The 12,100-nt window shown below is 45.5% G+C and overlaps 1 protein-coding gene across 1 annotated transcript in view; it reads right to left on the minus strand.

The window, feature by feature from the left end:
* LOC113451267 (protein-arginine deiminase type-2) overlaps nt 1-8,862 on the minus strand; it is a 28,705-nt gene extending 19,843 nt beyond the window's left edge. The window contains exons 1-5 of the mRNA XM_087914800.1: nt 8,689-8,862; nt 3,531-3,714; nt 2,071-2,143; nt 1,724-1,785; nt 68-185 (exon numbers count right to left, since the gene is read on the minus strand). Coding sequence (XP_087770926.1) covers nt 68-185; nt 1,724-1,785; nt 2,071-2,143; nt 3,531-3,714; nt 8,689-8,780 — 529 coding nt within the window. The 5' untranslated portion in view covers nt 8,781-8,862. The remainder of the gene's footprint in view (nt 1-67; nt 186-1,723; nt 1,786-2,070; nt 2,144-3,530; nt 3,715-8,688) is intronic.
* Nucleotides 8,863-12,100: the final 3,238 nt, after the last annotated feature.

Consider the following 12,100-nt stretch of genomic DNA (forward strand, 5'->3'; position numbering starts at 1 on the left):
TGCAAAATGTATTTCTATCAGCTTTTCAGTTTCCAGAACGGCCCCAGAGAGATCCATCGTATTGTACCTTCCTTGGAAAATATTTTCTCATCCTGACAGTCCTCCGTGCTGCTGAATGGATTTTCTTTGTCACAGTTAACCAGCAGGATAGCACCCTGGCCGTCAGGGCCCCAGGTCCACGTAGCCTAGAAGGGCAGAATTTCACCTTTAAGCAGGTAGATTCGGGCAAAAGATATTTATCTACGACATGAGAGATGAGCCAAGAAAGATTTAGAAAGATTCCTCTGGATTCCATTCATGGTCAACATTAAAAGAATTCACATTGTCATTAGGAAGTCATGTTTCCAACACTTGGTGTGCTCCAGAACCACGGGAAAAGGCCCAAAATTTAAGGAAACCGTCTTGCATACAATCAGTTATTCTATCTATATCCAGTCCTTGCCCACCTTATCAGCCCCACGACTAAACCAGCCCAGGCCATCAATTCCACAGGAAAGTTAAAACTACTTTCGTGGAGCTGTTCTAGATTCTACCCATCTTGCAAGTCTTAATATTGTGCATTTCCCAATTTATTTGTACGTGTAAATTCTTGTTCAATTTAAACTCCCCCTTTTTAAGCTAGGCTTTTATGTTTTGCAATTATGCGGTTTTTATGATGCTATTCTGAACCTCCCGGAGTCACTTAGGTGAGACGGGGGTAGTGTAGAAATTTAATAAACATTAACAATGAATAAATACATCATTTCCTCATCTTCCTCTTCCTTATCGGGAGGCGCTTGCCTGAGCCACTTCCAAATATTAGATAAGGTGTAAAAATGTTCAGAAGACTTCCTGAATTCCGTATTTATTTATTAATCTAATTTCTATACAGGTGACTCATCTCCCTGGCTCTCTATCCTCCTGGTCTGGATATACCTGGAGACCAGGTAAGGGGAGCGTTGCCCCTTTCTGCTTCAGCTTCTGCAGGTATCTTAGCCCAAAAAGGAAAAAAAAAAAGAGATTTGAGAGAGAGAGAGAGAACAGTAACCCAACCGAGGGAAATAACTGTCTCAGCAGGGGGACCTGGAGTCGCCTTGGGGAACGATGCCAAGTGACACACAAGGGACCAAACAGGCACCTTTGCCAAGAAGTGGGTGAGGCCTGGTCTGAATGCATTGCAGGCTGGGAAGGATGACCCCAGCTGAACCTGTCCCCCTAAGGCTTCCTGCTTGCGGATAAAGTTTTTTGGGAAGCTGGGTGGGGGGTGGTTCCTCTGGACCAGGGACCCTAACCTCAGGCCCACCCATCTCACAAAACTGCACACACCTCCAGGAACCAAAATGAGAGGAAGGTGCTGTGAACCCCCAGGGACGGAGAAAGAGCAGGCAAATTATACCGTTTGCCGAAAAAAAAACAGAGTGTTGGCTAAAATTTTGCCTCTTAATTAAAATCAGTGGTAGAGGACACCTCTGACCCCACAAAAAGGAATCTAAACACTCACAAAGCATCAGGGATGTAATTTTCAATTTAAACTTGAGTAAGCATGCAACAATTTTTTGGGGGGGAGAAGTCCTCGCTCAGCTCCATTGGATAGAAATATTAACCGTTTCACACCTGAGCTTGTGAAATGCAAACCTACAGGTGTGTCACCCTTTGAAGGGCCAGGTAAGCCAAGAATCTCTCCTAAAGGACTATTCCAGAGACATTTCTGACCCAGAAAGATTTGGAATCTGGACTCTTCTACCTTCTTTGGGTTGTTCTTCTCCACCACACCATCGTGGTCGGCGTCGACATCCAAGGAGATTCCTAGAAAGGGAAAGATTTGGCGGCTTCAAAGATTGAAAGAACAAACTAGAGCAAACCGCCCGCCGAACTCAACACGAAGACGCTTTTTTTAAATCCAAGGGGCCCAGAATATTTTACTAATTGGAGATAATTTAAGAGCAGAGAGCAGCTTGTTGATCTGTAAGGAAAGGAAGGCCCTCTGCTCCACTTCAGGTGGCTTTTAAAATTAAAGCTCTAATAATACTCTGCGAGGGGATAAGACGATTTCCAGACAGAACCAAAGAAAGGCAACAGGAAGACTCTCACCAATGCCAGTTAGAAAAATGCCAGCCTGATTTATAGGATTTTTGTCATTCTCTCCATAATATCCTACGGTTACCTAGAGAGGAAGAAGGAAGAACGAGGTTAAAACATTAACAGAGAAATGTCTGTGGAGATTCTCAGTCATCCAGGTCTTGGTTGTGCCAAAGGTGATTTTTTTTTTCAACAGGCAAGTAGACTTTCTGGTTTTGCTTTGAAGACGTTTCGCTTTTCATCCAAGAAGCTTCTTCGGTTCTTCTCCTAGTCCAGAGCTGAAGAAGCTTCTTGGATGAGAAACGAAACATGTTCAGAGAAAAACCATTTCTTGTCCCAAGTAATCTTACATTCTCAAAATTCCTAGGATATAAGCCTCTCAACACTACAAAGGCTTCCATACAAAGTTACTTTATTGGATTATATCAGGCATCCTCAATACTCACAGTTATGCTGAGACTCATCTAATGTGCCATCTTTTGCGTTGTCGTCTTCATAGTGTGAAAATAGGGTTATCTCCATCCCATAATGATATAGCAAGGGAAAACTCCAGCACGATGTTGGGGTCCAGGTAAGAATGACCAAAACTCCCCCCAACCCAACCAGAGGTCAATTCAGTGGCCAATCAGGATTATAGATATGACCACATGACATGAACTACATCTCCCATAAGGCATTCCCTTAAGGGGACAGCTCCCATTCCCAACTAACTATGCTGTCTAACCAGCACACTATGTACTGTCTAACCAGCACAAACCAGAAAGTCCAGTTTCCGCTTGAAAAAGCACCTTTTGGACATTAAAAAAAAACTCTGCTCCAGAATCATGTGCCCTCTTACATCAGGATGGGTAATTTCTGTGCACGGACCAGCACAATCACACAACTATGATAAAACAATCGAATGAATAATAAAAGCATAAACTTTTTAAAAGTCTTCTTAAAACCGCATGCGGTTTAGTGGTCCTGTCCTTGCAAACTCCTGGGGAAGAGATTCCACCAAGATCCAGGAACAGCTTCCTGGAGTCCATGTGATACAGCTAGTCCTTGACTTACAACCGCAATTGAGCTCCAAATTCCTGTTGCTAAGCGAGTTTGTAAAGTGAGTTTGCCTCTTTTTAACGACCTTCCTGTCCAGAGCTGTTAAGTGAACACCTGCAGTGGATAAGTAAGCTAGTAATATGTTCGTTAAATGAATCCGGCTTCCCCATTGACTTGGCTGGTCAGAAGTTCGAAAAACGGGATTGCCCAACCCCAGGACAGTGTGACCGTCATAAATATGAGTCGATTGCCAAGCGTCTGAATGTATATCATAGGGCCATGGGGATACTGCCATGGTCGTAAGTGTGAAAAACGGTCCCAAGTTACTATTTTCGGTGCCATGGTAACTTTGAACAGTCACTGAACAAACTGTTATGTTATGACCCCGTTTAAACTAATAATCCAGACATACCATGGTTGGGAAAGGATCTTACTTTGCTATCGTTGGTCTCCACGCTAGGCTGGGTCATCTGGATCTGCAGGAATGTGGTGGGATCCAGCAGCCATTGTTTAGCTCCGTTGGCGGGGGCCAAGTCCGACTGATCGTGGCTTATGACTTCAACACTGACGTCTTGTGAATGTTTCACACTGAAATTCACCGCTTCGGGTGGAGCGGCCCTGGAAGGCGAGAAGACGAAGAAGAGGAAAAAGACTCTGTCAATGTTCTGACCCAAACCTTGTTCCAAGGAAACCAACATGAAGCAGAGGTAACAGCAAAACCTTTTAATGATTCTTTACGAATTCCGTTCCTTCGCGGTTAAAAGGCTGTTTCAAACTAATTGTCTCTGATAAGAAGGAGCCTTGCCAAGGTGGTGCAAGGCTGCCAAGAACACTAGATAAAGTTGCCAAGAAATATTTCAAACACAAAAAGTCTCCAAACACAAACTAAGATAGTCCGAATGTGCACAAGGCTTGAATGCAAAAACTTCTTTGCTTCCTGCAAAGAACTCCGGTTTCTCAGCTGGCTTTTACCTCTTGAGGGAGGGGCCATTACCTTGCAGCCTTACTCCTGAGTCACCCGTGCTGCTGCAACTGGTCTTTCCTTCGAGCAGCCCTGCGCCCATGTGCACTGAGCACAGGCTCCTCGGGGGCCTCTTCCTCACTGCTGCCAGCCTCCACAATCTCCACTCCCTGATGGTCCTGGCCCCACCCCTGCATCACATCCAGGCCCCTCGTCTGAGTCCTCGCTCTCCAAGGCCTCAGCCGTCCACACCTGCTGCCGGCGAACCACAACATTCAGCAGGCCCACAAAACAAAATATTGTGATACCTAAACAAGGCGACGCTATCCAGCTGTTGTCGTGCCAAGATCACTACCTGGGATGAGGCCAAGTAGAAATGCAGTCTCTATGCCCGATGGGCTGCAGTTCCGAGATATCAAAGACTTCAGGCAGTCCTCGTCTTATGTCCACAACGGAGCCCAAAATTTATGTTGCTCAGCGAGAAATTTGTAAAGTGGGCTTTGCCCCATTTTACAAACTCTCTTGCCACAGTGATTAAGTGAATCACTGCAACTGTTTTAAATTAGGACAGGTAGTCCTCAACTTACAACAGTTTGTTTAGCGACCGTTCAAAGTTATAACAGCACTGAAAAAAGTGCCTTAGGACCATTTTTCGCAGTTACAACCTTTGCAACATCCCTGTGATCAGAATTCAGATGATTGGCAACTGGTTCATATTTATGACAGGTTTCATTGTCCTGGGATCCCCTTTTGCGACCTTCTGACCAGTAAAGTCAAAACTCACTTAACAAATGTCTCACTTAACAACAGAAAAGTTGGGCTCAACTGCGGTTGTAAGTCGAGGACTATCTGTAATACAGTTGTTAAATGAGTCGGCCTTCACCCTTGACTTTGCTTATTCAGAAGGTTCCAAAAGAGGATCGCATGATCCGGGGACATAGCACCTGAATGTAAATGACATGACCATGGAGAGGCTGCCATGGTCATAAGTGTGAGAAATGGTCGTGAGTCGCTTTTTTCAGTGCCATGAACGGTCACTAAACAAAGTGTTCTTAGTCAAGGACGACCTGTACTTGGTGCTTCTCTATTTCTCCATTAGACCGATCTCCGCACAATTGCATTAAAAAGACACGGTGTCAGACCTGCCACAGCTAGGTCTCTAGCAAAGAAAGACCCTCGACTCCACTTGGTTGAAGTGATCAGTTCTTTTACTAAGGCTTACTGGCTGCAGTAAAAGCAAGCTAGAACTCAAGTTCCCGCGCAAAAAGTTACAAACTTTTCCCCTTCATCCCGGCCCTCCCCCGCTTCACCAATTCAGCTTCGGCCAACGGCAAGCCCCATAGGTGTTTTGAGAACCTCTCAGGTGCGTTGGAGCAGTCCACATTCCATTTCCAAGCTTCGTGGCCTGGCACAGGTTGCTTCCGTGTATCCCTGGTCTCCGTCAAGATGTCAGCACCTCTTCCCAATTTCCCATATCTGCTCTATGCATGTTTATTACGCGTTTACTCTCCTTTCCCTCCACCCTAACAGTTGGTGGCAGGATGCTAGCAAGGCGCCAAGCCGAAGATGGCTGAGCTGGCACACTGGATCTTACCTCTCACACATCTATTTTTAAATACAGTGCCAGACATGCCCTTTATGGTGGCAGTTGGGAAAACAGAGCTGCTTGCAAACCTCATCCCGTCCGTTTCTTGGAAGATCTTTTTTTTGTGTGCGTGTAAATTTTATTGGTTGTTAAAAACAAACAGAAACAAACAAAACATAAAAACATCAAACTTTCTTCCATAAGTATACAAGCCGTGTGCCGGTTGGTTTACAAATTTTTTTGTGCATCCATTTCGTAGTCTTCAGTTACAGTTACATTGCATAATAGCTCATATTATCAATCAAAAATTGAATACCCTAGTATCATTATTAATCAATCATTTGACTATAGTTTTATTCATTCATATTTTACGAGATAACCATAATTTACTTAGTTTATTTTATAACAGATTCATATTATCCTCCCAAATCTATCCTAAAAACAAGAGGATAAACAATTTTATAAAATTTGGGACCTTTTCTATCAATGGTTAGATAATAAAATACAACAATGAAATATGTAGATTTTTAGAAAATAATAAATATATAAAGATGTACTTCTTTTTTATTATACCTACAACTTTATATATTTATTATTTTCTAAAAATCTACATGTTTCATTGTTGTATTTTATTATGTAACCATTGATAGAAAAGGTCCCAAATTTTATAAAATTGTTTATCCTCTTGTTCTCTAATTTCAAATGTCAATCTACTCATTTCAGCACAATCCAATATTTTCTTAATGATTTCCTCCTGCGATGGTATTTTCTCATTTTTCCAGTTTTTAGCAAATATAATCCTAGCCGCTGTTAATACATTTACAATCAGGTATTTCAATTCTTTACTATATGTTTCAGGTAAGATTCCCAATAAAAATATTTCTGGTTTCAAGTCTATATGCTTTTTTGTCATTTTTTCCAACCACGTGTGGATTTCAGTCCAATATTTTCTAGCGTCCGCACAAGTCCACCACATATGGTAATATGAGCCAGGTGTCTGATGACATTTCCAACATTTTTCGGATTTATTCTTGACCTTGGAAGATCTTAAATCCCAGTTTGCACCCCTAGCTAAGCCCAGAGGGGCTGCTTGACGAACCAGTTCGGTGCAAGAAGACTTAATTCTAGATAAATAAACGAAAGGGACCGAGAAGGTTGAAGATAGCGAAGCTGGATGGGGCGGCGGGGGGATGTTATTATTCTGCACAGAAAGTACTAAATCGCCCTCGGACATAACTCATCTTTGCAAGCTTTGTTTAAAACAAACAACAAAACAGGGACACAATAGGAGCAAGACCGTGGCACCCAGAATGTCTTGGCAGGCAGCCTCTTCGGATAAATGAACAAAGGACAATCCACCATAAATAAGCATTTTCCCGCACGGCCGGCAGCCTATTCTCTCTGTCTCCCAACGGAGGCATCCAAAATACTAACGACTTGCCCCTGGCGCCTCCCCAAGATTAAAGTGGTTGGAGGTTCAGGCTTGGAACATTTTCAAAGGAAGGTCAACCAAGAGGCGTCTGGGCATGTGCAGATTGCCCGTTGTTTCTTCCCAAGAAGCCGGACAAAAAGGAGAAAGATAAGGATTGTCAAGTCCAAGTTGTGTCTCCCTTTCCGACGGGGCGTTGATTGCAGGATATCTGAGACGGTTCTTCTTCCGACCTGAGCAACCAAGGCTGGGAAACCTCAGTTCCTCCTAGTGACCTTCTTCATTCTTCCTCTTTTATAAGCAGCCTTCAGAAGAGGGTCCCAGGCAAGGGTGGGATTCAATTTTTCTTAACAACCGGTTCTGTGGGCGTGGCTTAGGTGGTGGGCGTGGCTTGGTGGTCATGTGACTGGGTGGACGTGGCTTGGTGGTCATGTTATGGGCTGGGCGTGGCCAACTCAACATCACTCACATCGAGGCACGCATCTCCTCGCCTGGCTTCTCATGACTGCGCGGATGCTGCAGCAGTCGTAAGTGTGAAAAAGGGTCATAAGTCACTTTTTTCAGTGCCGTTGTAACTTTGAACGGCCCCTCCACACAAGCAAAGGACGAGCAAAAGAGGGAAAGAAAACTCCAGAGAAGTTCCAGAGACAGGAAGTCTGGTCTTGCTAAGAATGTAATCAGGGTTAACGGAGAGGCAGTTTCTGTAAGCAACACCAGAATGTTTCCTTCCTGCCTTCCTTACAGGATTAGCCCTGTAATTTCTTCTAACAATCGGTTCTCCAAACTGCTTAGAATGTAAACAACTGGTTCTAGAGAATAGGTGCGAACTGGTAGAATCCCAGCCCTGGTCCTGGGTGGTCTTCTTCTTTCAACTTGGCACCAAGCAAGGTCCTCTCTGGAGCAGAAGTTGACTTCTTCTGTTCTCCAGATGAAGGTTCTGCAAGAGGATCTCACCGCCCAACAAGCTTTCGGTTCCCGGAATGACATTTATTCCCCCCCCAAACAGGTGCTGTTCTTTAACCAGCTTGACTCACCCTGGTCTCCTCAGATCCCAGGGAGGGCTGCGTGGAAACTGCCAAGTGCCCGTTTAGCCATGCCAGGCTAGCTAACAAGTGCCGCTTAAAGATTTGGAGCGGGATGCCAGTCACCCGGCAAGAAAGATTCTGTGAAAGGGACGGAACTTGCGGACAAGTTCTCCCTTGGTGCCACCGCCTCACCGGCTGCCTGCTTCACCCCTGAAGTCAATATCTCCATTAAAGAAATAAATTTGGGAGGTGCAGGTAAAGCAAACCTGTTTGACTGTCTCAGGAAAAGCAGCAGCGAAGAAGCGGGAATTGCTCCGAATACTTTTAAGGCGCCGAGGGGCAGCTAAACTTGTGGATGTAAGATGGGGAAGGGTTGCAATCTTGAAGGATTGCAAACAGGGGAAGGGAAAGGAAGGGGGTGATGTTTATAGGGGGAAGGAACCCCCCCCTTTTCCCCCCTGAAGGATGCACATTTAACACCAAAACAGGGAGCGGGGTCTGCAGCCCTGGGAGGGAAGGGCTGGGGCTGAACTGAGAGGAAGGGGTTGGGTTTTTTTTTTTTTTTGCAAAGAGGGATCTGCCTCTTGCTCACCCGAAGACGTCCACCGACAGCCGGGTGCCCAGCACGCAGACCGCCTCCAGGCGGTGGCCGAACTGCAGCCGAAGCGTCCGATCGCGCAGCATCTTCCCTCAGGCGCAACACGGCTCCCTCAACCTGCTCTGGTCCCGACGCAGCAGCTGTGCGCCCCACCGGCTGCTCCAAGCCAGTCCTTGCTGGCCCCGCCTTGGGGAGGGGTGTGTGTGGAAAGGATGGCAGGAGTCAGCCAGGGACGCGGCCCGACCCTCAGCTCTGAAGGCAGAAGCAAGCCTCAGTGCCTCTGAGCAGCTGCAGAGAGCTCCGCCTGCCCACCAGTCTTTAAAGGCCTTCCTCTCTAAGCCTTTTCTTCTTTCAAATTCCCTGGATCATCCCCAAATGCAGAACAGGACGGGGCGGGGCGGGCTTTCTAACTTAAAGGGTCTTTTCCTTTTTTAAAAAAAACAAAACTCTTCTGATTCCATGGGAACTACAACTGCCATCATCCCCAGCCATAGATTTGGTTTCTTTCTAGCAGCAGCAGGCAAAGCTGCCACCAAAACATTGCATCCCCCTCCTCCTCTAATTCCTTCTTTGTCTCTCTCTTCCCCCCCTCCCCAGCTGTCAGTCTGCTGGGAGCATCGGGGAGGGGTCTTTTATCTTCTCCTAGGGTACGAAGGAACAGAACCTCCACCTCCAGAAGCACTCTACCTTACAAAGACCCCCTTGCACCCCGCTTTCTGTTTGCAACCTTCTCTGGATTCATCTTTTATCCGTGTTATTTAACAAACGTGTTTTTTGGGGGAAAAAAGCATTGGGGGCTTTTATTAAACGGGGTGCAGATGGGGTTTGGGGCTGGGGGGGAGGGATAAACCCCGCTAATAGATCACAGGGGAGGAAGGAGGTCAGTCACTAACCCAACACTTTCTTCCCATCACACAACCCTTCTGGCATTTCCCCAAGATTAAAAATAGGGCCCAACGTGTGGATAACTCCATACCTTAATTAAGAGACACATGCCACGGTGGGGTGTTGAAAAGCGGGTAGGGGGGGGTCATATAGGGCGAAAGGCCGAGAACAAGAAATAGTAAAAACTGCGCGGCAGTTCCAGGACCCCTGCCAAATATTCACTCACTCACTCACACACACACACACACACCAAACCTTGTCACCGTTCATTTATTTATTCTTCCCATTTCAGACAACCGACGTGAACTTTAAAAATTCAATAAAAACAATGCACGTAACCGTAAGGAACAAGCCAGCAAAGGTGCTGGATTGTGCCCAGCCAGCAGCTGCTCGGGGGATCGAAAGGGCTCATCCGGGCAACGTGGCTAACCGTAGTTAAAGGGATTTAAAGTGGGACCATCATCCTGAGTTGGGCTCATTTCTGAAATGCCAGCTACTGTGGACTCCGATCCAAAAACTGGGTGACAAACAGCTCAGCTACATGCCGGACGAAGCCTCCTTGACACGGTCCAGCTATTCTGCTAAGCCAGGATGAATCAGACTGGCCTCGGCTGCGGCAGAACGTAGAAATCAACAAACCACGAATCCTGGTTTGCGACGTCTTTGGGAAAGGTTTCAGGTCCTGCGAAGGCTTGGAACCAAAGCTCAGTTTTGAATTCGGCCTCACTAAGTCTATCTGGCAGTGTGTTTGTGCGTGTGTTAAATTAAATGTGATAAGAATTAATGGTGCTATGATGGTGCTAAGGCTCCGTTCGCAGAAGCTGCCCCCTAGTGGTCTTAGGTTAAACAATTCCCTTTAATTAAAACTATTTCCTTTTAGGAGTTTCAGGCTGAAAACAAACTAGGTTTTGTTTTATGTTTTTTTTGCATTATTTATTTCAGCTCTGTTTACGCACTTTCTCACCCCTGAGGACTAGCAACATTTTTCTCCTTTTATAGCCAGAGGCTGAGATGCTTAGAATTCCCACCCACCTGCCGTTTATCACAGTATTAGCCTTTGATTAAATGGCAAAATCGATTAATCCGAATGGAGAGAGTCGCAAATCCCAGGGATAAGAGATTTTGCAACCTCCACATTCTTGGAAACAGATGGCTTTTAAAAATAGTTAGGCCGGGTTTAAGTGCTTTCAGGGGGAACTTAAAATAAATAGAAAGCTTGGGCACCCATAAATCACCCAGTGATTTATGATTGTTTTTCACAGTTATGACCTTTGCAACATCCCCAGGACAATGTGATCAGAATTCAGATGCTTGGCAACTGACTCATACTTATGACCGGTGCTGGGTCCCAAGGTCATGTGATCCCCTTTTGCGACAAGCAAAATCAATGGGAGGGAGCCAGATTCACTTAACAACCGGCTCACTCACTTATCCAGGGCAGTGATTCACTTAACAACGGAGGCAAGAAAGGACATAAAATGAGGCAAAGCTCACTTAACAAACATCTCCCTTAGCAACATAAATTTTGGGCTGAATAAAGACTATTTGTGGCTCAGGGTTGACTTGAGGGGTGCTTGATGCTCTCTGAGCTAGCTAGTTTTCCGGCAGACGTTTCATGACCTAACTAGGTAACATCATCAGTGCTAGTAAGGAGTACTAGCTGAAAGCAAACAGCTCTCCTTACTAGCACTGATGATGTTGGCTAGTTAGGGTAATAAAACGTCTGGAAGAAAACAAGCAATTTAAGAGAGCATCAAGGACCCCGTCATTTCAACCTAAGGTTCCTTCCTTCCTTCCTTCCCTTCTTCTCATTGTCTTCCTTATTTCCTCTCATTTTCCTCCTTCCTTCCTTCCTTCTCTTCTTCTCATTGTCTTCCTTATTTCCTCTCATTTCCTTCCTTCCTTCCTTCTCTTCTTCTCATTGTCTTCCTTATTCTTCTCATTTCCTTCCTTCCTTCCTTCCTTCCTTCCTTCCTTCCTTCCTTCCTTCCTTCCCTTCTTCTCATTGTCTTCCTTATTTCCTCTAACTTCCTTCCTTCCTTCCTTCCTTCCTTCCTTCCTTCCTTCCTTCCTTCTTCTTCTTCTATTCTTCTCCTTGTCTTCCTTATTTCTTCTCATTTCCTTCCTTCCTTCCTTCCTTCCTTCCTTCCTTCCTTCCTTCCTTCCTTCCTTCCTTCCTTCCTTCTTCCTTCTTCTCATTGTCTTCCTTATTTCCTCTAATTTCCTTCCTTCCTTCCTTCCTTCCTTCCTTCCCTTCCTTCCTTCCTTCCTTCCTTCCTTCCTTCTCCTCCCTCCCTCCCTCTTTGGTAACTAGCACTGATAATGTTACCTAGTTAGGGTAATAAAATGTCTGCAAGCAAGCTCAAGGGAGCACCAAGGCCTCCTCATTTGGGGCTGAATTCTGGTCATAGGTCGAGGATTCCCATAGAGAATATCTCAATTTGCTAAGGTACCTGCCTGCTTTGGCCTCTCCCACCACTAGAGGCAGCAGTGAGCCATTCTGGGAAGCAGGTGCCTAGCC

This window comes from Pseudonaja textilis, chromosome 18 (assembly GCF_049901715.1).
Source record: "Pseudonaja textilis isolate UNSWEBS1 chromosome 18, rPseTex1.2, whole genome shotgun sequence".
Taxonomy (NCBI): Eukaryota; Metazoa; Chordata; class Lepidosauria; order Squamata; family Elapidae; genus Pseudonaja; species Pseudonaja textilis.